We start from the raw sequence: 24,832 nt of genomic DNA, 5'->3' as shown, positions 1-24,832 counted from the left end.
AAAGGAAAATATCAATACTCTTTGGACGAATATATCAGGATGCAGGGACTCTACAACACAACGTGTATAAATGTGACCTATTCTCAAGGGAAAAGACAATCAATGGTGTGAACTCTAAGATAACCCAGAGGTTGGAATTATCAGACGCAAACATATAACTATGTTCCATGATATAAAGGAAGATATACTTGTAATGAATGAAAAAGTAGGAAATCTCAGCTCTCCATCTCTCCAGTCTCCATCACTTTTCCCTTCCCTTCTCTCCCAGCTGGTTTCTAAGTAAGCTTCCCTTTACCACTTCCAACATCAGTGTATGTTAAATCAGAGAGCAAGAATTAACCAGGGCCCTGGGAATCTGCAAATCTCAAGAACTTACCAAGATATTTTGAGTTGACTATAATGGTTAAACTACCATTAAAAATACTCTTCTTTGTAACCCTAAGAGAAATCAGATTCAAGGTTATTCTCATCGCAATGTCATTCTGACTCATTTGCATTTGGATATGCTTTCCAGGTGGAACAGAAAGGGATTAAGTTAAATAGGACCTACCAGCTAGGAACTGCGTATCACCTGCAACCTCTCATGCCACCTGTGTTAACATGTCATCTGTATATACGAATCAGGGGCACAAACCACTGATGTGGAAAATCAGGCATTATCTGTGTCTTAAAGTAAGTTTCCACTTTCATCAAATGGCTAGAACCTTCGACCGGACTAGACAAGACCTTCTGTCTCTAATAACAGCATTATTTTCTACTTTTGCAAGTCAGTGTAATCTTACTGGTCAAATCAATTTTTGTGAACTGGTCTGCTAAGTGAATGACCACTCATAGGAGAAACTTAAGCAATCTCTTCCCCAAGCTTTAAAATTTTTATTACTTTATACAATTTATAAACATCACATCTAGTACGAGAACATTCTGATGCCTAAGTGGGTTTAGCAGTATTACCTCATTCCTTCCTGTAACATCTCACTTGCAGCCCAGATGCAGCAGATAATCCTACTTCCAAAGCAAAATAAGTGGGCTTCCATTATAAAAACAATGGCATTTGGGATGCTCCCAAAGCAGACTTGAGTGAAATAGCTAGGCTCAACCCCACCCTCAACAAAGGATACATTTGCCTGCCTGTACTTGTCCACTCAGTATATATTATTTTATAATCTCTCATTGACATATTTTATGTTAAAAGGAAATACTTATGTGTATGTAATTTACTGGTATGAGCGATCTGGGGCAACGTCCAGAGTCTTCCAGTTAGACCTAATTCCCCAGTATCTGCAACCACATTGTAATTTTACATGACAGGAAAAGCCCGTGGGGTATAAATTTATGATGATTATTATTTGTAGCAGTGGTAGAAGACCTACCATTACATTCTATGAAACAAACTCTGCCTAGTTTTCCATGGTTTAAGAAAGTCCAAGTTCTAGACTTCCCTGGTGGTGCAGTGGTTAAGAATCTACCTGTCAATGCAGAGGACACGGGTTCGAGCCCTGGTCCGGAAAGATCCCACACGCCACGGAGCAACTAAGCCCGTGGGCCACAACTACTGAGCCTGCGCTCTGGAGTCCACAAGCCACGACTACTGAGTCTGCGTGCCACAACTACTGAAGCCTGGGTGCCTAGAGCCCATGCTCCTCAACTAGAGAAGCCACCACAATGAGAAGCCTGTGAACCGCAATGAAGAGTAGCCCCTACGTGCCGCATCTAGAGAAAGCCCGAGTGCAGCAACAAAGAACTAATACAGCCATAAAATAAATAAAATTAATTAAAAAAAAAGAAAGTCCAAGTTCCTAACAACCAAAAAGAAAACTGGCTTAACAGAGCATTCATTAAAATTTCACGGATATTACTTACTGTATTACTTAAGGCTGTCCTACAGAAAACTATAGGAGGAAGCAGTGTGCTAGATGATTCGAAACTCGAGTGATTCATGAGGAAGTTGGATGGAGGGGCAAAACATGTGCTTTTGGTGCATCTCAAGTATAACACCACGTTTAAACATATGGTTCTATTTGTTTGTTTCTACCTAAGTGGCACATCTAAGGTACTGCCTCTGAGATGTTCTATGGCATTTTAAAGTTCATGCAAATGGATGAAATCCTTATAATCTGTTTTTCTACATCTAAGACATTAAACTTGGGCACTCTAACCTTCCTGAGCATTTCAAGGGCTTGGGACCATGCACACAGGGGAGCCAAAAGTCACCTGTCATTTCCTTTTTTATGGAATTAAATAACACAGTGATTTGATATGCTTTCAAGAGGCTATGGAGCTCTGTCAGAAAATCTGAGCTTCAGGATGGACATGCTTCATTTAAATATCTGCTCAGTGAAGAACTAACTTCCCCTTGGCTGTTTTTTGTTGTTGTTTGTTTGGTTTTTTTTGCGGTACGCGGGCCTCTCACTGTTGTGGCCTCTCCCGTTGTGGAGCACAGGCTCTGGACGCGCAGGCTCAGCGGCCATGGCTCACGGGCCCAGCCGCTCCGCGGCATGTGGGATCCTCCCGGACCGGGGCACGAACCCGTGTCCCCTGCATCCGCAGGCAGACTCTCAACCACTGCGCCACCAGGGAAGACCCCCCCCTTGGCTGTTTTTTCTTAACTGCATAACTAACACTCTCTCTCTGCTCAAGAGGAGGAGGTCGGAGGCTCCACTGTACCCTCCCGGGAACACGGCATTATTTTGCATATTAAACACCCATCAATCATAAATCACCACATAAACAATGAAATAGTCCAAAGCATCACAAAATAAACACTGGCCATACATGTTATACTGTTTCAGAGATTACTTACAACATAATTCACGTATAATGAAGCTGAGCCAGCCAAACTGAAATCTCCTCATTATGCAAGCACAGACACTTTTTAGATCTAACTGCGAGCATGGCTGTGCGGTTATCATCTTTTAGAAAACAAACTAAGACAGGAAAAGCTCAAGTGGAATCAGGGGAGGCCGTCCTTAATACGCTTCACGTTGTCACAACGTGGTTTTTCCAAATGCTTTTCTCATTTCTTGGCAAGGGGAAGTGGCGATTAGATGGTTGTTACATAGAAAGGGTGACATCTGGTAATCAGGAAAGTCTGTGGATGTTTCCCCTGGGTGCCCCTGAGTATTAACACACATTAAAAAATCATAAATAAAAACTATGCAGCCAGAAATATATCTCACCAGCCAAGTGTGTGTGAAAGCTTTTGGAAGGAAAAACTAAATCGGGAAAATGAAGATAACAGAGATCTCATCATCCAACTGTCTGCTGTGAGTTACCAGATTCTCGAAAAGAATTAAAAAAACAACAACAACACTGCCTACAGAATTAGAGGGCCAGAAGAAGGGACCTCAAAAGGTCAAGTGAGCTAGTAGGCAAGACGTATTTCAACACTTGCTCCAAGGCAACAGTAAATTTTCCTAAGATTTACTTGAGGTTTCCTTTGCACAGCTGCCTAGACATGCACCAAATATACCAGGCTTTTTAAAACACGAGAGAAAGAACTACACTTTTTAGAGAATTTGGTGCCAAGCTAGATGGAGCAAAGGCTTTGGAGTTAAGCAGACCTGGCTTACAATTCTGCCTCTGACCTCTGAAGAGCTCGGGATGTGGGCTTCCCTGGTGGCGCAGTGGACAAGAATCTGCCTGCCAATGCAGGGGACACGGGTCTGGGAAGATCCCACATGCCGCGGAGCAACTAAGCCCGTGGGCCACAACTACTGAAGCCTGCGCACCTAGAGCCTGTGCTCCACAACAAGAGAAACCACCGCAGTGAGAAGCCTGCGCACCACAACGAAGAGTAGCCCCCGCTCACCGCAACTAGAGAAAGCCCGCGGGCAGCAACGAAGACCCAACACAGCCAAAAAATAAAGAAAATAAAAATTTTTTAAAAAATTAAAAAAATTTTAGAAGAGCTCGGGATGTGACCTTGGGCTCATTTCTTAAACTTGCTGAGCTCCAGATTCTTCACGAATAAAACATGAACAATAAAATTTGCTTTATAGGATTAACAAGGATTATAGATAATAAAATAAAGGCGCCTAGAACGGGGTCTGGTTTGGGATCCGAATGGTGTTCTAAGTCGCAGCTTTATGAACACAGCAAGAAAACAGCAAAAGCAACTCTTCCCAGATGCTTTCCTCTCATGACTCATCTCTTTCTTCCATTTCTTAGTCAACGGCGGATGCCATTGCTTCTTCCAAAAACAAGAGAGAAGGGGAAGGGGGGGGAGGGAGAGAAACTGTTGATTTCAAGATGATAGAAAAGTAACATTTCTCTCATCGTCTTCTTTCACCAGTTAACTCCAAATAACAAGGGGAACAAGAAATAAAATGCAAACTCATATCCCATGGATTTAGGAGACCTTTCTAACTCTGGACCATAACACGGTTGTCCCTCGGTAACTGCAGGGGCTTGGTTTCAGGGGTCCCGATATACCAAAATCCACGGATGCTGCAGCCCCTTATATAAAATGGCAGAGTACAATGAATACAGTTGGTGCCCCATATCTGTCCATAGATATGGAGAGCTGACTGTGCATTTATTTATTATTTATTGAAAAAAATCTGTGGGCTTCCCTGGTGGCGCAGTGGTTGAGAGTCCGCCTGCCGATGCAGGGGACACGGGTTCGTGCCCCAGTCTGGGAAGATCCCACATGCCGAGGAGCGGCTGGGCCCATGAGCCATGGCCGCTGGGGCTGCGCGTCCGGAGCCTGTGCTCCGCAACGGGAGAGGCCACAACAGTGAGAGGCCCACGTACCGCAAAAAAAAAAAAGAAAAGAAAAAGAAAAAAATCTGTGTATTAAGTGGACCTGTACACTTCAAGCTCATGTTGTTCAAGGGTTAACTGAATATGAACACAGCCTGCGGACAGAAGGATGGGAAGTGATTTTGCAAAGTGGGATAACTTCAAACCTGAGTGCTTCTAGAAGAGGTGATCACGGAGAGAGCAGCCAACGTACCCTGCAGAACCTAGGTAAGCCGTCGAAACTGGAGATGCCAGATACTGAGGAAAGTGGAGGCCAGAAGAAAGCAAGCTGACCTGAAAGTCTCATGAGAAATTAGACATCCTGTTCCCACCTCAAACTGAAGAAGTTAGCCTGATACCCTTTGCCTACTGGGCAAGAGGCAGAAGGTATATTCTTTTGGAAAACTGTACCCAAGAGGCTCCAGACTAGGATACCAAGTAGCACCTAACCCACCCACGAGTAGATAATTCTGCCCAGGCACACAGAGTTCCCAAATGTTTTTTAAAGAACCCTTTCAGATACATGCACCCCAGTGTTCACTGCAGCAATACTTATAATAGCCAAGGCATGGAAGCAACTTAAATGTCCATTGACAGATGAATAAAGATGTGGTACATAAATACAACAGAATGTTACTCAGCCATTAAAAAGAATGAAATAATGCCATTTTCAGCAACATGGATTATCATACTGGGTGAAGTAAGTCAGACAAAGACAAATATCAATATGATACAGCTTATATGTGGAATCTAAAAAAATGATACAAATGAACTTATTTACAAAACAGAAACAGACTCACAGACACAGAGAACAAACTTACGGTTACCAAAGGGGAAAGAAGGTGGTGGAGGGAGGGATAAATTGGGAGTTTGGGACTGACATATACTCACTACTGTATTTAAAATAGATAACCAACAAGGACCTACTATATAGTACAGGGAACTCTGTTCAATACTCTGTAATAACCTAAAGGGGAAAAGAAGTTGAAAAAGAATAGATACATGTATATGTATAACTGAATCACTTTGCTGTACACCTGAAACTAACACAACACTGTAAAGCAACTCTAGTCCATATAAAATAAAGATTAAAAAAATAAAGAACCTTCCAATTTAATATTTCATTCCAAGATAGTGAAGCCCTCCTGGTGATGGCTTCTAAAGGCAGACAGATGGTGGGTTCCTCACATCCTCAACTAGTCAGTCCTAAATGAAGACAGATGAGACAGAGGAAGCGTACAGCCAACTTACATCGTTTATTCTTACCAGCCCAACCGCACTGTGGTATGCCCGAGCTGGGGGCCCGTGAGAAACTTCTGCCAGGAAGAACACAGACCACGGATCCCTTGGGGCTAATATTAAAGGCTTGAGCATCTAATAGTGGTCCTGGATCTTTTGGTCAAGCTCCTTAGAGTGAGGAAGCTTTCCTCTCTTCCTTTGAACTTTCTTCCTTTGTGGATACTTTTATCGAGCTTTGCACAACTTTGTAGGAGCTACTAGAATTCCTTTCACACCAGATGACCTGAGAACAGAGCCCAACGAAATGACTCACCTCCCAGCTAGACATGCTTGGTTCCAGCCTTTTAACCAGAAAATGCTCCTCCCAGGCGAATGGAATAATATGTTTACTATGGCATCAGCAAACTAACAAGCCAACCCAAACAAACCTATTTATTCATCTACATATAAGCTTGTTACCGCCAAATCTCAGTGACGATATTAAAAGACTCCTATGGAGTATTTTAGGTATAATCTGCTCTTCTATGCACAATTACTGGTGGTCAAAATCAAATGAGGAAAACAGTTAGTGGTTCCGCAAACAAAACAAAACAAAACAAAACAGAGTTACCACATGATCCGGCAATTCCACTTCTGGGTATGTACCCAAAAGAACTGAAAGCACACTCAAGTAGATATTTGATCATAGCAGCATCTTTCACAATAGCCAAAGGTATAAACAATCCAAATGTCCATCGACAGATGACTGGATAAACAAGATGTGGTATATATACACAACAAAATATTATTCATCTTTAAAAAGGAAGGAAATTTCGACACAGGCTACAAAGGGGTCGAAAATGTCAGTTTGGGAAGATGAAAAAGTTCTGGAGGTGGATGGTGGTAATGCTTGCACAACAATGTGAATGTACTTAATGCCACTGAACTACACATCTAAAAATGGCTAAAATGGTAAATTTTATATTATGTATATTTTACCACATATACACAAAATGATCAAGTGAGGAAGGAACACTGTTGAAGTGATCCCTTTAACCATGAACACCCTGGTCATGGTTTCATGTGGGTTTTAATTGTGTGAATTACAGAAAAATTAATTTCTCTAAGCGCGTGTGAAAAGGTTATTCTCAGATGGAGTTAAAGTTATAACCAAAAGGTATTTATCCTCCAAGGCTGCAAGTGATAATTTATTCATTCAACAAACATTCATCGCGCACCTACCCAAAAAGCAGAAGAGCTGGTAGTTAGGACCCTGCTCCTTGGGGATGTACCACCTGGGTCTGAATCCACGCACCGCTGCTTTCCAGCTGTGGGGCCTTAGACAAGCGATGTAAAATCCCTCTAACTTGATCTCCTTCTGTGTAAAGTGGGAAAGTAATAGTACTCACCTCATTGGCTTGGTGGGAGGATTTCATGAGTTAATAAGATGCAGCTTAGGACCGTGCTGGCATACGTTAGGTCCATTGGAAAATGTAGAAGGAAATGTGGTTTTCCTGCTGTGTCCTCACTGTGTTGGCCACCTTCAAGGACCCTGGAGCCCTGCAGAGGCGGGACGTGTGGACAAAAGCCCCGGCTGCAGGCTGAGAACACATGCAGGCACCTTCACGTGATGTGCCTGCCAGCGTCTCCCTACCTCCCTGGTACATCAGTGTTCCTCAGACCCCAGGGTCAAGGACTTCAGCCAAGGGCTGACTGGAGTACAGGGCTGACGTTAAAGAGATAAGAACTTGGGATTGATTAACTTCCTCTTTGCAACGATGCCAACACTAGACACCCCAGCTCCCTTCTCACACATTTTTCATCCTTCCTTGCCTCCCCAAATGAGTTTTCTACCTCATCAACCCTCGTTATCACCTTGTTCGCTGACTGCCTTTTCCCTAATCAGGTGATAAGTTGATCATTTCTGAAACGTAATAAAAAATTATAAAAAAATGAGAAAAGGTAGTTTGGTATTACCTTTGTGAAAAACGAAATAAAACAAACTTGTATCTATGTATATGCTTATATATACACAGGTGGTGAAATTTTTACAGTGAAAATGAAGACACTGTGTATTCGCGGTTCTTTTCATGCGGGTGAGCTACAAGAGGGTTCCTCATATTCGTTTTTTGTGTTTCCGGATTCTTCTGTAACGGCCAGGTACTGATTTTGTACGTAGTAAGAGAAAATAAAATAATAAAGGGGTCTTTAGGGATTTTCAGGGTAGTCTGGTACATTTCTAACACCAGGCTTGACAACAGTTTCAGAAGTCTGTGATTTTGAAAGTTGGGTAAGGAGTCACGTTCGGGAACGTGTTTGAGCAGATAGGCACCCAGCATGACTCGCTTTACCCAGAAACTGAGCAGTTATATTTTGGACAAACTGGACCAACTAGGTTTCAACCCAACTGCTTTTGACCAAGTCACCTGGAATCAATATACAGTATTTATTAAGAAACTGCCTTAGGGATTTAGTGTGCTATTTAATAGGATGTTCATTCTTTTTGCACCTCAAATAACTGGTGTAATAGGCTTGCCTTAGGGAGGATTTTAATGGAACCATTTCCCCCGCTTGTGGGACACATTTAAACCAGTGCAGCTCTGCTCACATTTGTTCCCACGGTTGCTAATTTTCCGAGGCGCTGATAGCTGTGAATCGTGTCCTACTCCGTGGGTCACTGTCCATGGACACAGTCTGGAAAGTGGAGATTATTCCTTGCAGCAACGTGGTTCATCGTATGCACTGACACTGTAGGACCCAAAGCCCTAGTTGTTGATTTATTTTTATTCTATTCTTAACTCTCTAAGCATTCTAGAAACACCTCAATGTTATTAGTAATATTCTAGGGTAGCATTCATCAAGAAAATCCTATCTTCAGGCACTAAAATCTTCATGATAAATGAAGCAATACAAGTCATCTGCGGTGGTTTCCAATGCAGTCCAGAAGTTTCCTGACTGTTCCTCCTTCCTTCTCCTCCCACTCTGGACTTTCTCTGCAGTTTTGTTTCCTCACTCCTGTCGCTTTGGTTATTTACTAACTTCTTTATTTATTGAAGTATAGTTGATTTACAACGTTATATCAGTTTCAGACGTAGAACATAGTGATTCAATATTTTTATAGATTATATTACATTTAAAGTTGTTACAAAATATTGGTTATATTCCCGAATGAATATAACACACTCTTTTCTCTTCTTCAAAGGTGGACCCAGCCTCAGGATCTCAACTCTCACCTCTCTGACACCTAAACTGCAAACTTCCAGGCAGCGAAACTGCCTTCATTTTGCTTGCCTGTATTTTCTAAGGTTTGTATAGTCATCAGGTGTTACTTTCGTAAAGAGAAGACGTTATATTTTAAAATTCAGAGGAAAAAGTTAACTTCTCACTGCCAGCGTGGGATAGAATAGCATCCTGGACGGAGCCAGAGCTCAAAGGCAAATAACCCATAAGCCTGTTTCTAAACATTGCCTCCTTCTTTCCAAATGTTCTTTGGTCCACAGGGCTTGTTTTATTTAAGATGCGATCCTTCTCTAGAATTTCTTCGAGCGCACTAATGAGAATTTCTTTAAAAATTCTTTCCAGTTTCTAAATTAATTCTGTTTTGGGACTTCCCTGGTGGTCCAGTGGTTAAGACTCTGCACTTCCACTAGGGAACACGGGTTCGATCCCTGGTCGGGGAACTAAGATCCCACATGGCGCATGGCCAAAAAACAAAAAAAAAAAACCCAAAAAACACCCCACAATCAACTGTTTCACTGGGGATAATATACTCTGCAGGCCCACGGGCTCTTCTCTTTAAAAGTTTTCAATTTTCTACTGACTTTCAGACATCTACGTCTGACCCTGGAACAATGTGGGTCCACCTATACGAGGATGTTTTCCAATAGTAAATAATACTACAGTATTGCATGATCTGCTGCTGGTTGAATTCTCGGATACAGAGGAACCAACTATAAGTTACAGGGGGTTTTTCGACCGTGTGAGGGTTGGAGCCCCTAATCCCCGCGTTGTCTAGGGGTCAAGTGTATTTATACTCATAAGCAAAGGCTTGGACCGGCAGCTCACACAGACCACCCCCTACCCTTACATGGGCTCATCTCCGCGGTGGGTACACCACAAGGCTAACATGGGCCCACAGGATCCTGCGGCTTACCTCGGGCCTGGGTGTGGTGGGCAGGCAGCGTTGGCCTAAAAGTATATATCGCCTTCTATTTTTTTCCCTAGGAAAAGCCTCAAATTAACCACAACAGCTGCATTTTCAGAAAGTCATGACTGAGGCAGAGATAGCTAGCTATTCCCCCTCCTCTACTTCCTCTTCTTTTTCTTTTGTTACAAAACCCCAAATTATAGCTGGGCGCATAACCACCCCGAATGAAGGAGCCATTTCCCAGCCTCTCATCCACCACGTACGGCCTTGTGAATAAGCCTGGCCGGGGGGGATGTGAGTAGCCTTGACGCACGCAGCTCTCAGGTGTCACCCTCAAGTGGAAGGGGTGCGACCCTCCCCCTTCACCTTCCCACGAGTGCGAATGACCCGCATGACTGGAGGCGGCGTGCCGTCTTGGACAATGAGATCAACACGTCAGCAATGGGGGCATCACACACACGGAGGTAAGCGCATGATGCCGCCCAGCCACCATATGAGCTAAGGACGCCTGAACAGTCTCGTGCAAGAGAAACAAACTTCCATCTTGCTTAAGCTATTATTGTTGGTTTCAGTTACAGGAGCCTCGTTCCTGCTCCCACCCACCTTCACCCCCCCAAAAGCTAAAATGACTGAAGGAAATAAAGCCAGGGGAGAAAGGCTACTGAAATGCAAAGTTAGTAACCCAAATTGCGCTTAGAGAAGACACAGCCTTTTATTCTGCTCAGCAACTGTGCATGGAGCCCTTGAGCCTTATGAAATGCTGACCCTTGAAATGTAAATGTCTGAACCTTCCTTGTAAATTACCCAAAGCTAAAGAACTCTCTGCTTTCACAGGGCTAGGATCCTTCTTTCCACACAGTGGGTAGAGTTCACCTGGGTAGAGTTCACCGGCGCTGCTTGGCCCCCTTTCCTGCACTTCACCGTGTAAATGAGGCATTTCCAGAGAGAGCTCGGCACAGGAACACGTAAACGCAAGTTGCTGATTGACACTTCTGCCTGGGGTCAGTCACTTGGGAATTAAATGAGGAAGTCTTAGAGATCTTACTTGTAATGTCTTTGAAAGACAGAAGGGACCCGATTAATCATATGACCTGACATATCCCATAGCTCACACACATAAATCCCTTATGGAAAACAAAATACAGCTGACATGACTTCAGGACTAAGTCACTGGAGGGAGAAATTCACACAACACCAAAAGTCGGATTGCTACCTGCAGACCATTTACAGATGAGAGCAGGGATCTTCTATTTAAGATACCGAACTACATAAATAATGATCCAATGTCCCATTACAAATTTCAATTCAGATTAATTCAGAACTGGAAGCATTAAGTTTGACTTAATTCAACCACCACTTAATTGAGAGCTTATTACACACCAAGCCAAGCATTTTCCATGGATTATTTAATTCTCATAACCACCTTTTTCTTTTTTTTTTTTTAACAGATGGGAAAGCCCAGAATATTTAAGTGACTTGTTCAAATTAGTAGCTGAGCTGGACATGAACCCAGACTGCAGGCCTCCAGAGGCCACCTCTTCCCTGACCTGGGTGTTACAGAAGGTGTGGGTATTACAGAAGATGTGGAGATGATTAAGATTTAAATGTGGTCCTTGAAGATAACGAACATGGGAGAAATATATATACATATACACACAATTCCGCATAACACAGGACAGAGCATTCAAAGCACCGTAACACGAGTAAAATGTATTCTCTCGGTACAGAGGCAAGAGTATGAAGTCCGTTTCAGGGGCTGCAGAAGTGTGTGGCCCACTGGAGTGGCTCCTGTCCCAGAGGATGTAGCAGGCCCCATATGAAGGGGCTCCCACGCTCGCTACCTACCAGTCTTGCTTCTCCAGCTTGGTCCCCAATCCAGCTCCTCTGTCTTGCCATCTCAGCTTCCCTCTGGGAAAAAACGTCCTGTCCTTGGCTCAGGATAGCCTCAGACAGCCTTTAGGCTGTGCCTCCCGAGTCTCAGCCTTATTTAATAGTAGGTCAGAGAGCCACAGTCTAGGCCCAGTTGAGACACTGGAAAGAAAAGGATGCAGGCACAGAAAGGTGTTAAAAAGGCTACTGAAATATTTCAGGCAATAGATTCAGAAGGGCTCAAACAGGGCAGTGCGAATTGCAAAATGAGAACAGATTTTAAAGAAACGTTGGAGGAGTATCTATAGGGTTTCCTAACACACTGGATGTGGGGAAGAAGGAAAACAGAGACATCCAAGACTAGAGACTGATTGTAGTATAGCTGTCTGGAGGATGAGGTCACCATTAACCAAGGCAGGTTAAATCGGAAAAGAGCTAAATACAGAAGTTTCTATAGCACGAATTTGGGGAAGACTAGAAGGTATTAATGACATTCATTGTGGACATAATTGTTTAGGATGTCTGAGGCCTTACACAGCTCAAGCGCATGGTGAGGGAGGAGGTGTGCTACAGACGGTCTTCAGAGGGACAGGTGAAGAAGATTATTGGATTAAAACGCGCGGGGGGGCTTCCCTGGTGGCGCAGTGGTTGAGAGTCCGCCTGCCGATGCAGGGAACACGGGTTCGTGCCCCGTTCCGGGAGGATCCCACATGCCGCGGAGCGGCTGGGTCCGTGAGCCATGGCCGCTGAGCCTGCGTGTCCGGAGCCTGTGCTCCGCAACGGGAGAGGCCACAGCAGTGAGAGGCCCGCGTACCGCAAAAAAAAAAAAAGTTGTACCTGGGTTTCCCTGGTGGCGCAGTGGTTGAGAGTCCGCCTGCCGATGCAGGGGACACGGGTTCGTGCCCCGGTCTGGGAAGATCCCACCTGCCGCGGAGCGGCTGGGCCCGTGAGCCATGGCCGCTGAGCCTGCGCGTCCGGAGCCGGTGCTCCGCAAGGGGAGAGGCCATAACAGTGAGAGGCCCGCGTACCGCAAAAGAAAACAAAAAGCAACAGCAAAAAAATGCACGGGGAAGGCGTGTTCCAAGGACATGATCTGGGGCGACCTCCTCCCGGAAGAACTGGATCGAGTAGGGAAGCCAGAGAGACAAAGAGAAGGCCTGGTGAGAGAAACGCTATCCAAGGAAGCTGACAAACTAGACATAAGCGCTCAAGCAAATCACTGCCTCACTCTGGGTCTCTGCTTCCCACTCCGGGAAACAAAGGGCTTTGGACTAGGGTGATCTTTAATGTCTTCCCTGGATTTTACGGTAATGAAAATGTCTGTACCTTCATTGTGGTCACATGGGTGTATACTTTGTCAAAACTCATAGAACGGTCCACTTAAAATTGGTGCATTTTATCAAATGTAACTTATATGCTCCATTGAGGTTGATTAAAAAAAATTCCGTCTCTAAGGAATTATCCATTTTATGCAAAACTATTAATGGTAGTATGAAATATTCCATTTATGAGTATTTTTCATCAGAGAAAAATAAATATGGTTCAAAAACTGCATACCCTTAATCCCACCCCCGCACACACCCCGAGAAAAAAAACAAAACACTACCATGAACTACAAGAACTTGTTTTAAGAAATCAGTCCCTGATCATTCCGGATGTTCGTATGAGTGAGCAGACATCTTGAAGTGTTTTGCAAACTCATGGGAAAGTAACGAGAACTTCCGGTGGACTCTCAGAGGTGGCATGTGTGGTAGGTTTTGCAGGACAGCCCAAGAGCCATGGGGAAGCAGTATGGCAGCCCTGGCTCTGCTAGGACCTACAGCTCAGTAATGACCTCTAGATAAATTTGCTTCAAGTGATGGCTCGCAGAAGTATAACACGTGTGGGTTAACACACAGCTCAATTCGATAACGATTTCTAAGGTGCAGGAATGGATGTTCCTGGTGGAAGGTATATCCATCTTTAAAACAACTTAAGCTCCTTGACGGCGGAAGCATCACTTAATTAGAAGGGAGAGCTGCCCACACCCCTGTATTGAGCCTATTATGGAGTCTGTCATTTATTATGATTTCTTTCCTTGTTTGCAAATTTTAAGAGGTAGTGCCTTAGAGAAATAAGTATGATCTGTGACAACAAGGTATAGTTTTTGGCTCTATGATAAAGGTAGCTCTACAGAGAATACCGTCGGGTCATGGGAGGACATGTACGTCTCTATCATCATACTCAGTCTGTCTCCTCTAACTGATCATGAACTCCTCCAGGGCAGGAATCGAGCCTTAGTTTCCTTCAGCACTTAGTCCAATGTCTGAAAGACCACATATTCAACACGTATTGGCTGAACTGAACTTGGCCAGAACTCTTTCCTTGGGAAGAACCTATCTAAGACACTATTTATAAGTTATGGGTTATGGCTTTATCTTCCCTTTCTTTTTATCTTTCCTGGCCCCCTGTGGGCTCTCATCCTTCCTTCCTTCCTCCTTTTCTGTATTACAAGGTACAGAAGGAATGAGGCTTTGGCAGGAGTAATGGGCAGAGAGTAAGGAGTGTGTAACTCCAGTAATGTTTCTTGCATGAAATAACGACAAATCAGTTACCTCCAGGGGCCAAAAATATTCAAGTTTATCTGGAGTAAATAATATGTGCTCTGCTGTTTGTGATCAAGACCTGGGAGATTCAGATAGTCTATGCAAGTTGTCCAAGGCTGTTCAGTGATGCTGCTGGAACCAGAATCCAGGGGATGCATGGCAACTCGGCCACCCTGTCCAGACTGAGTTGTCCCAGGACGTTCATTCTCGACCCTTTCTTAGTGGCAACGTAGGCCTCGGCGTTTAGGAGGCCTGAATGAATCAAAACTATTAACAAATACAAAAACCTGGAGACACTGAATGGTATCATAGTATGGACAACTCTTTTTTTTGGCTGCTTGGGTCTCCGTTGCTGCACACGGGCTTTCCCTAGTTGTGGCGAGCGGGGGCTACTCTTGGTTGCGGTGCGCTGGACTCTCGTTGCGGTGGCTTCTCTCGTTGAGGAGCAGGGGCTCTAGGCCTGTGGGCTTCAGCAGTTACAGCACGTGGGCTCCGTAGTTGTGGCATATGGGCCCTAGAGCACGTGGGCTCAGTAGTTGTAGCTCATGGGCTCTAGAGCACAGGCTCAGTAGTTGTGGTGCATGGCCTTAGTTGCTCCGCGGCATGTGGGATCTTCCCAGACCAGGGATCGAACCTGTGTCTCCTGCACTGGCAGGTAGATTCTTAACCACTGTGCCACCAGGGAAGCCCTGGACAGCTGTTTTGAAGTCAGGCAGAACTGGGTTTGAAACCTGATTCCACCACTTCCTCGTTTCATAAATACAAGTTATAAACTTACACTTCAGTTTCTTCTTCTGAAAAATGCAGTATCAATATATACATTGTTAGGGTTATTTTGAACATTAAATTAGATGGATAAAGCACTTGGTATAGTTCCTCTTATATAGGAAATGGCCAAGAAAGGGACAATGATAATGAGAGCAGCAGTAACAGTAACAGTAGTAGTGGTTATTGTTGTTGTTACTCTCTTCTGTCTTCCTTCAACGTATGGAGTTAAAGTATATAGTAAATGAATATTTATATGTTTTGATGAAGCCCTGTGAAATACAGGAAAGCCTGAAGATTAAACAGTATGTTAGTTTACACTGAATCAACTAATACTTGAATGTTGACCCTGGGAAGTAGAAAGAATCATAAGATAAAAAGAGCTTACACAATCACTTGTATAATCACTTGTGTAAAGACATAGAACATAAGAAATGTTCAATCACAACATGGTCTTTGAAAATAATAAAATGCTCAAGATGTCAAAAGGCCCTCAAGTCTGCCCCAAATTACCAAAGGACAGGGCCGGCGCAGCCTGGGGTGGTCTGGGAATTGTTTGTGGAGTTGGACTTGGATCTTACAGGATGATTAAGTTGTATCTTGACAGGGAAGAGAATGGAAGGCCACCCAGGGCAGAGACGGGGTATCCGGAAAAGCATGCAGCGGTGTGGGTTATCTTGGCTTTAGGAACGCAGCACAGAGATTTTTGTTACACGGCAATAGACGGCAATGCCTTATTAGCTAAACCCTCGAATTACCCCGGTACCCTCGAGCCAGAGAGGACAGTCACTGCTGTCCACAGCCCCTTTCTAGGGAAAACCACTTTGTCCGCGCTTGCTTCTGACCGGGTGGCCTGGATGGTCCTACTTCGCACCAAGAGGCAATGCTCTTGCCCCTCTAGGTGGAGAAGATTGGAAAGGGGCACCTGAACCGTGGGCGCCCACCCCAGGGCCAGCCCATTTTCTGACATCTCCTCCATCCTGACCCCTGGCATCCTAACCACAACACCTTTCATCCCCGAGATCAAGTGGCATTTCAGTTCTCTGTAACCAAGATCTTGTTCTTTCCCAGTTGTCCTGGTAACACAGCAAAGATCCAGTTTTTGGAAGTCATAGTATAAAAGGCTTTTGATTTGGGGTTTAATTCCAGGTAGGGTTTCCACAATGGCTGTGTTTTTTCCAAAGAACAAATTTTTGTTTCACGGACAGAAGTCACTCCCTGGATGGTGACAAACATAAACGTCTTCATTAACCTGCAGACACAGCCCTTATCACACATGAGCACTGGATTCTGTCAATAACAGTTGAACCTCCAGGTGTTTCCGGCATTAGTGAATTATTTACTGGCAACCTTGAGAAGGAGTTGTAGGTTAGGTTTAAATAACGGGAAACCAGCTGTACCAGGCAGAGCAAAGAGGAGTGAGAAAGCGTGTTTCATAAACGTTTTTTCTTTAAATAACACGGAAGTTCTAGTGCCTCTGGCCATGTGAGCGCATAATTCACTGGCAATGCCCCGTGCTCTCTGTCTTCTGTTTGGCTTTCCCTGGGGTCTGGCTCTATTCCACACAAAAGAAACCCTTCTGTGGGCTCCATTAGAGAGACGTGATAAGACACACTCAGATGCATCACTGTTTCACGCAGCTGACCCCTCTTTGCTGCTGTATCATTAACTGACTCCCTCCTCCAGATCTTTGAAACGCTTTCTAATCTGGTCTCCTGATGTAATCTCAGAGCAAGGAGCTCTCAGAAGTTGGAGAGCACAGTTTTTCTTTCCTATCCGAAGTATGGCATTTAAGATAAAGAGCAAATAGTGCTCTGTGATTAAGCGATACACGTAGCCTTGAAAACCTGCCATGGCAGCTTTAGTGTTGCGTCCTCACACAGCCCAAGCCCTGCCAGGATGTCTAGGGACAGAGGATTCATTTCACTTAACTCTAGGGGACAGCAGACAAGAGGCCATGAGAAGAACTGGGCACCCAAGGAAGATACCCCTAGTTTAGGGCACTGACTGTAAAAAGGATGGCGTTGAACTCAGAGGAGTAACTCTTTGATGCAATTTCAGGCACTATGATGAAGTGAAGAATCCCAGGCACCGTGATGGGGGTGATGCTTCTGTGATAGGGAAGGGGTGGAGAATGTGTTCTGATATTTAATGAATGACACTAGGTAAGCAACTGTCTTCTCACGCTGGACCTGAGGTACCACTTCAACACTGGGGAGATCTGGAGATCTCTCGGGGGAATGGAGTGTTTACGTGCGGTGGCAAGACGGGGCGATGGTGGTGGGAGTGCAGGCGTAGACCAGAAGGGCCTTCCCAAGGAGCCACCACTGCTGCTCTGGGCACTTTCCATTGGCCAGCATCTTTCTGGCATCCTGGGGGTTTTGGACTGCTGTGCAGAAGGCTATCGGGGGGTGTATGTTATGGAATTAGGGTCCACTTCTAGGTGCCCCAGTTCTACAACATAGGGCTTAGCCCTCCAGCAGGGGCTGCCCTGAATCAAGAGAGAACTCCCTGGAGAAGGGAGAAAAACTATCCTGAGGACCACCTAGACCCCCTCAGGTCTAAGGATGCCCCTCAGTGCCAACCTGAGCCCAGCTCTACTCCACAATTGTGCTGATGGGACAGATGCTGACCTGACCAGCTGGACCCAGAGCACAAGCCTCTCCCATAGATCCCGGGAGACCACCCGAAGTGTCAGTTTCTCACCTCGTGACTCACTCTGGAAGACGGCCATTGTGATACCCCCCCCCCGCCCCCTTCCGTATTTCCGGTCGCAGAGAAGGCAGCTCCGACAGCAGTGGGGACCTTCCGAAGGAGGTCAGGCAGGTCCTGGGTAGGGGATTCCCCTTTGGCTTGTTGGCTCCTTTCTGCTAAAACAGACCACGACTCTAGTCGGCCATGATCTCCTGAGGATCCTCCTGGGTGGAGCCTCCCAGCAGGTGTGGGACCAGGGACGATAGCCGGCTCCATCCACAAACTGCCAAGATGCCCTAAGTCCCCATCCCATCTTCCTAGGGAGGAGGCTCTGCCTGGACCCACCGTCTGGTAAAACCTGGAAGTGGGGCAGGGTCGGCCCTGCCCGCCCTTCCTCCAAAGGCTGTGCTCCCACTGCCGTGGGGTGGGGGGTGGGGGGGCTCCGCCCCGGGATGGCAGAGCTGCAGGAGGGTATTTGCTGTGGCTGGTTCCCAGAGTGAGTCACAAGCTGAGAAACTGCCACATCCTGTGGAGTTTCATCAAATCCTCACGAGGAGCAACAGGACAATCTGTGATTATCCCCCTCTCACAGTGGAGAAACCGAGTGTCAGAGCTCAAGAACCCGGCCCAAGGCCATACCGTGAAGAAAGGTTAGAGCCAGGACCTCAGTCCCCAGAGTGGGAGGCTCAGAACGCTCGCTCAATTCAAAAGATCTGAATGCAAAAAAAAAAAAAAAAAAAAAGGATGAAGAAATGCTTATGCTCAGGCCCAACCTCTAAATGATTAAATCGGAATCTCTGGCGCTGGAACCAGGGAATCAGCATTTAAAAAATCAGCCAGGATTGAGAACCAGGGCTCTAATGCCTTGAAATCTGAATCTGTCCTTTCTTTCCATGCAGGCAGAAGCTCCTTGGGGCAAGACCCTTAACGCCGAGCCCAGGCCTTGCAAGTAGTCAGCGCTCGTCGAACGTCTGCTGAGTGACTGCATCTTCACTTGAAAATCCATACAAACCCGGGGTGGGATATGGGGCATGTTTTCCTTTTTTTGTGTGAGGTAAGAGTCATGTGTGTGTCATCCGGATTTGGGCAACCCGAGAACACAAATTCCAAAGAAGATAAACCCCCCCCACCCCCAGCGTGCTAACGTCCCAAGAGAGGAACAGGCTGTGTTGTTGGTTATCTCCTGCTTTCAATTAAGGAGGCTTCAGCCAGATTCCTTTGTGCGCCTCTGAGGCCCAAGCTTGTAAATGGCACACTTTCAATTATTTATCTAAACAAAGGTGAGCCAGAGGGCAGCTGTAAACACCCGCCTGATGAACTCGAGCCCAGCTCTGAGCCCTTGGAATTTTTAAGCTTACATGACTTGGTTTTGTGGATCCAGTTTCCTTGACGGAGGGTCGGGGCGGGGGGGGGGGGGGGCGAAGCAAGAGAGAAAAGGAAAAACAACGGCACACTATTTAGGAGGCCATAAATTCCATTTCAGAAATGAAAGGCATGCCAGAGCTGAGCTGCAAGGATGCCGGGCTTCGTGGCTGGTGTGATCCTGTTGCTAGGCTGCTTAAATCAAACAGTCATAACTCACTGGCAAGGAGGCGGACCGCTGAATCCCTTCCAGTTTTGCGCTGTCTTCCCCATCAAAGGATGCATAACATTCTATGTCACCAATGAATAATAAATCCCGTCAAAAAGGAACACAGAACCAACAGCGATCTACAAATGTAAGCGGGGAAAAGGCCGTGTCTCAGAAGTGAGGACAGCCTTCTGTTTCGCTGTCAGCAAGACAGGTGCTCTTCTTGGGGATGGGTCTGTGCCTCCTCCCCGGAAGGACCGGCCTGTGATGCACATATGACCCAGACTGCTGTGCCACGGGTACAGCTGATGGCGGAGAGTGAGCAATGGGAATGACTCCTATGGAAATCAAGTACCCCTTCACTTGCCATCAGCGTCAGCTGTAGCAAAAGAGTGATTTGTTAACAATAAACCAGCTGGAAGTCAGGACACCTGGGTGTTAAGAGCAGCGACAGTAACAACAGCTACTGTTTGAGGACATATTATGTGCTGAATGCTCTGTACTACTGCACCGTGGAGAGGCGCTACCCTTACCAGGCAAAGGTCCAGAGAGATGAAGCAATTTACCAGGCCACGTGACCCATAAGTGACAGGGCTGGAATCTGTACCCAGATCTGCCCGACTTAAAAGCCGGGGTTCCTAATCATGCTGTTATACGACCTCCCTAGTCCCAGGACAGACACTTGAAGATATTTCTGGAATTCACCTCTCTTCTCTATCTCTGATCCTGACAACCTTAGTTCAGACCTTAAACTCTCTCACCCTTACCATTTTTATATGGCCTTTTAAATTCATCTGCCCGCCTCCACTCTTTCCCTCATCCTGTCAAGTGCAAATATTTAAAAATATACCTATCACCCTATGTGATATCGTCTCAAGTCCAGTCCTTTGCAAAGCACAGGTGGTCCCACTCCACCTCTTCCGTCGCTATCATCCCCCCGCTCCGTGACCTAGTCTCCTCTAATGTCCATCTCAGAAGATCCCCTGTGTAAAACATCCTGTCTCTTCCTTCCGATCTCACTTATTTACATGTTTGTCTCTCCACCCAGACTGAGCTCCTAGAAAGCAAGAAGCTTGTCTTGTTCATGCTTGTGATTTCCCCCAGACCTGGCAGAGGGCAAGTGCCAATGGACGTTACCTAGCTGACTCACTGATTGAACGAACAGAACCTCAAAGCTGGGGAAAGTAAATCAGCAAAGATCATTGAATTTTTGACAACTGACCGTATATGCATAGGGTCTCAGTACAATCATTCTTAACAATTCCTTGAGTTTTACAGATTTTACTTATCTCTGGAATAACCACAGGAAATTCATTTAAAAATTAAATTCTAGCTTAAAACATGTTTCCTTGCCATTTTAGTCTAGCTTTCTTCCACTCAAAAGTATTTTCTTCACTAACAGTTAGCTATTAGCAGTAGTATCTGATCCTAGAACGTCTACCTTTTCCTTTCCTAGCCTAAATGCAGTTTTCTTGATTGGAGATTCTGGTTTAATTCCTTGTTTAAATAAAGAGCCGGTGCCTGGATTAAGCTGACCAGCATGTTAGATTAGGTGTGCCTTAGATGTATTAAGACAGTTGCATTTTACGCCTTGTGTTTCAGGACTAGGTAGGCTCCAGGGCAAATACACTCAAACGGTAACTGCCTTTTGTGGGTCGGCCAAAAAATTTGTTCGGCCTTAAGTAAAAATAAGACACCGTTTTCCTTTTCACCAAGAACTTTACTGAACGTACTCATTAACCAAAGAAACTTTTTGGTCATCCCAATAGAATCGGCACTCTCTTCCTGCCTTCCCCCAGTGTGAGCGGGAACTTAGCTAACCTCTGCCCAGGCTTCAAGATTTATCTCCATTTCCTCCCTCCTCTTTGTTGTGGCCCTGGCTCTGAGCCAAGCAGGACATGACTTCCCCTGCCCCCGCCAAACTCCCATAACACTTGCTCTCTGTGCCCCTCAGACCCTGTTCAAGGTCATGTGTAGCAAATCACCGTGGAAAGGACACTGCCATGGGAACATCACCCCTGCTGTACCATGAATACTTCACGGGGCTCTAGGTGATGGATTCCCCTCTCTGGCCCTTGGTTTACTCACTGCAAAATGAGGGAGTTAGACTAGTAGGGTTACATGGCCTCTATGCTTCCTTCCAGCTCTAAAAGACTATGAAAACGCGCCAGATAGTTTTTTTGTTTTTAAACATCTTTATTGGAGTAAATTGCTTTACAATGGTGTTAGTTTCTGCTGTATGACAAAGTGAATCAGCTATACGTATACATATATCCCCATATCTCCTCCCTCTTGTGTCTCCCTCCCACCCTCCCTATCCCGCCCCTCTAGGTGGTCACAAAGCACCCAGCTGATCTCCCTGTGCTATGCGGCTGCTTCCCACTAGCTATCTGTTTTACGTTTGGTAGTGTATATACGTCCATGCCACTCTCTCTCTTCGTCCCAGCTTACCCTTCCCCCTCCCCGTGTCCTCAAGTCCATTCTCTATGGCTGCGTCTTTATTCCTGTCCTGCCCCTAGGTTCTTCAGAACTCTTTTTTTTTTTTTAGATTCCATATATATGTGTTAGCATACGGTATTTCTTTTTCTCTTTCTGACTGACTTCACTCTGTATGACAGACTCTAGGTCCATCCACCTCAGTACAAATAACTCAATTTTGTTTCTTTTTATCATGCCAGATATCTTAGTCCTAGCTGAAAGTCCCCTAGAGGTGTGGAAGGTGAAATGCAAAAGAATAGAACTTTGGGCCACATTCAAACTGTTAAGAGTTGAAAATAATGATTTGGATGTTATGATCCTCTACGTTTTCCAAAGGACCACCACAGGATGACATCTTCAAACTGAACATGCAACCAAGAGATGGCCCAGCAGTGCAAGGGTAACTGATGCTGTAGGTTTTGTTAACTATGCCGTGAAATGTTCATCATGATACAGTCGGGTTCTCACAATTCCACACAAACTCAGAATTACACACGCAAGTAAAACTACTTAAACATTCCTTTCAGGCACCATCAACCAGTGTGCATCCAGGACATAATGCTTTAGATTAGCCAAATATACGTTCCCCCGAAATGTGAAACATAGATGCTCAAATCTGATTCCTCCGAGGATGAGCTTCAAACTGTAAGTAATTTGGCAAGAGACAGAGTCATGGAGAACCAGCATTTTTCTTACTAAATTACACAACTTCTTATCTTTTAAAATAATTTATAAAGACATGTTAGAATGAGAACAAAATAACAGTCATTCAAGAGAAAAGACAGATGCAGAGCATTTAGGCTCAAGAGAGCTTCGACGGTTGAGTTACTACGTTTAGGGCTAATTTGCCTGACAGCTGAGTCCAAAAGGGGAGCTAAGAGGAGTTAGTTCTGATACAGGTTTTTACCAGAGGGAAGAAATTTGCCAAGGAGATGTTTATCACTCAGTGTCCCAACCGGAAACAGAAGTCACACTAACATTAGGTTAATCCAGGGAAGGGCTGTTTACAAAGGGACTAAAGTACAAATATGTGAGAGGGTGCAAGGGAACCACAGGGCAAGTAAGGAACTTGGGGCTGACCACAGAGGAGCTGTTGCCACCTGTAGTGGATTAAATACCGTCTCTCTTCCCCACCCCCATACATTTGTGTCCACCTAGCGCATGACCTGATTGGGAAATGTGCAAAGGAGGGAGATGAAATCATACTAGATTAGGTCAGGACCTCAATCCAATGGCAGCGTCCTTGTAAGAGCCAGAAAAGCAGAAAAGTTCACATAGAGACGCGCAGAGAAGGTGACCATTTAAGATGGAGGCAGCGATTGGAGTGATGTGTTTACAAGCCAAGGAATACCAAGGATCGCTAGCAGCTACCAGAAGCTACGAGAAAAGCATGGGATATTCTCTTTCAGAACCTTCAGGAGGAACCAACCCTGACAACATCTGGATTTCAGACTTCTGAACTGTAAGAGAGTAAGTTTCTGTTGTTTAAAGCCACCTAGCTTGTGCTAATTTCCTTACGGCAGCTGCAGGAAACTAATATACCACCCCGTTCCCTAAAAGGATGAAAGGAAGGAGAGTAACTGAGCCCAGTGGGAGAAAATTCGTTGAGGTCAGTTTAAGTGGAGCAGTGACCTTCCATCAAGGGATAGAGCCAATCAGAGGCAACCTTGCAAGAAGAGAGCCAGAGGAATCTATGTCCCGACGTCCATCTCTTTCCTTCCTCCCTCCAATCTCCACCTGGGGCTCCCCACTGGTTACACCCAACAGGAAGCCAGAGGATGTGGTAGCCCTGCTGACACAGGCAGAGAGCAGGAGGCACGAGAGTGGAAGCGCATTTGGAGGGGTGGATGAAAGCTACCAGCACGAGATGAAATCTCGCAGGGATCATTTCTGGGATGCCAAAGCTGAAAAGTGTCAAGTTAAATCTTTCCTTCCTGTAAAGTGACTATTACTGTCCCCAGAAAAGAAGATGTCGGTCTCTCTCCTGCACCGGGTTCTCTTCTCCTTCAACACTCTTGAGCCAAGGTTTCTCCAGCTCAAGCTCTGTTTTGGCCCCTTTGTTATTTTCTTCCGGCTCCACACACAGCCTTCACCATAACTGATGACCCCTGCATCCGCCCAATCTCTCACTCCAGCTCAAGTCCGTTTCCAATGACCCTGGGAAAACTTCACAAGATCTCTCACGAACTGTTCAAAGTCAACACGTTTGGAAAAAAATCAACCATATCATCCTCTTTCCAAAACCAACACTGTCTATGAAATCCCTCGTCTCATTTCCCTAAACCATCTCACCTTAAACTCTCCCGTTCATCCCCTTTCCCCAGACATCAAGGTCCTGTCAGTTTTCATAAGGACACTGGGCTTCCACTCACCCCTTTTCCCCCGTTTCAACAACTCCCACTGCTTGCATCTGAGCCACTGTCTACATCCGGATAACGGCAAACAAGCTCTGAGCTGGCTTTCCCAGCTCCGGGTTCCCAGGCCTTCCAATTTCATCACGGCCAAGGCAATATTACCATCCTTCTCATACCGAACCTACGTTTAAATTCTCCAGTGACCCTTTCTGCATCATGTCCTCCCCTGTCAGATCCCTAACCCTCTCCCTGGCTTCTGACAAGCTTCACATTCCAACTCCATTCTACTTTTCCAACCTCACTTCCCATCATCGGTCAAGAAGAGCCTCGGTATGGCCAGGCTACTGCCTCTCCTGTCCTACCCCCGCGCTGTGCTCATGCCTGTCCCTTTATCACCCGATGAGACCAGTTA

At 45.4% G+C, this 24,832-nt stretch overlaps 1 protein-coding gene across 2 annotated transcripts in view; it reads right to left on the bottom strand.

Annotated features, from left to right (window-relative positions):
* Positions 1–24,832, bottom strand: part of CCBE1 (collagen and calcium binding EGF domains 1) — a 233,224-nt gene that overhangs the window by 40,906 nt on the left and 167,486 nt on the right. Inside the window, exon 1 of one of the 2 annotated variants that reach the window (XM_060120868.1) lies at positions 5,992–6,187. The exons of the other annotated variant lie outside the window; for it this stretch is intronic. Coding sequence (XP_059976851.1) covers positions 5,992–5,993 — 2 coding nt within the window. The 5' untranslated portion in view covers positions 5,994–6,187. Of the gene's footprint in view, positions 1–5,991; positions 6,188–24,832 lie in introns of those variants that run through there. 2 annotated transcript variants of the gene reach the window in all.

Source organism: Lagenorhynchus albirostris, chromosome 14, assembly GCF_949774975.1.
Source record: "Lagenorhynchus albirostris chromosome 14, mLagAlb1.1, whole genome shotgun sequence".
NCBI classification, from domain to species: Eukaryota; Metazoa; Chordata; class Mammalia; order Artiodactyla; family Delphinidae; genus Lagenorhynchus; species Lagenorhynchus albirostris.
Note: the sequence above shows the minus strand (reverse complement) of the source record. Positions and strands in the feature narration are given on the sequence as shown.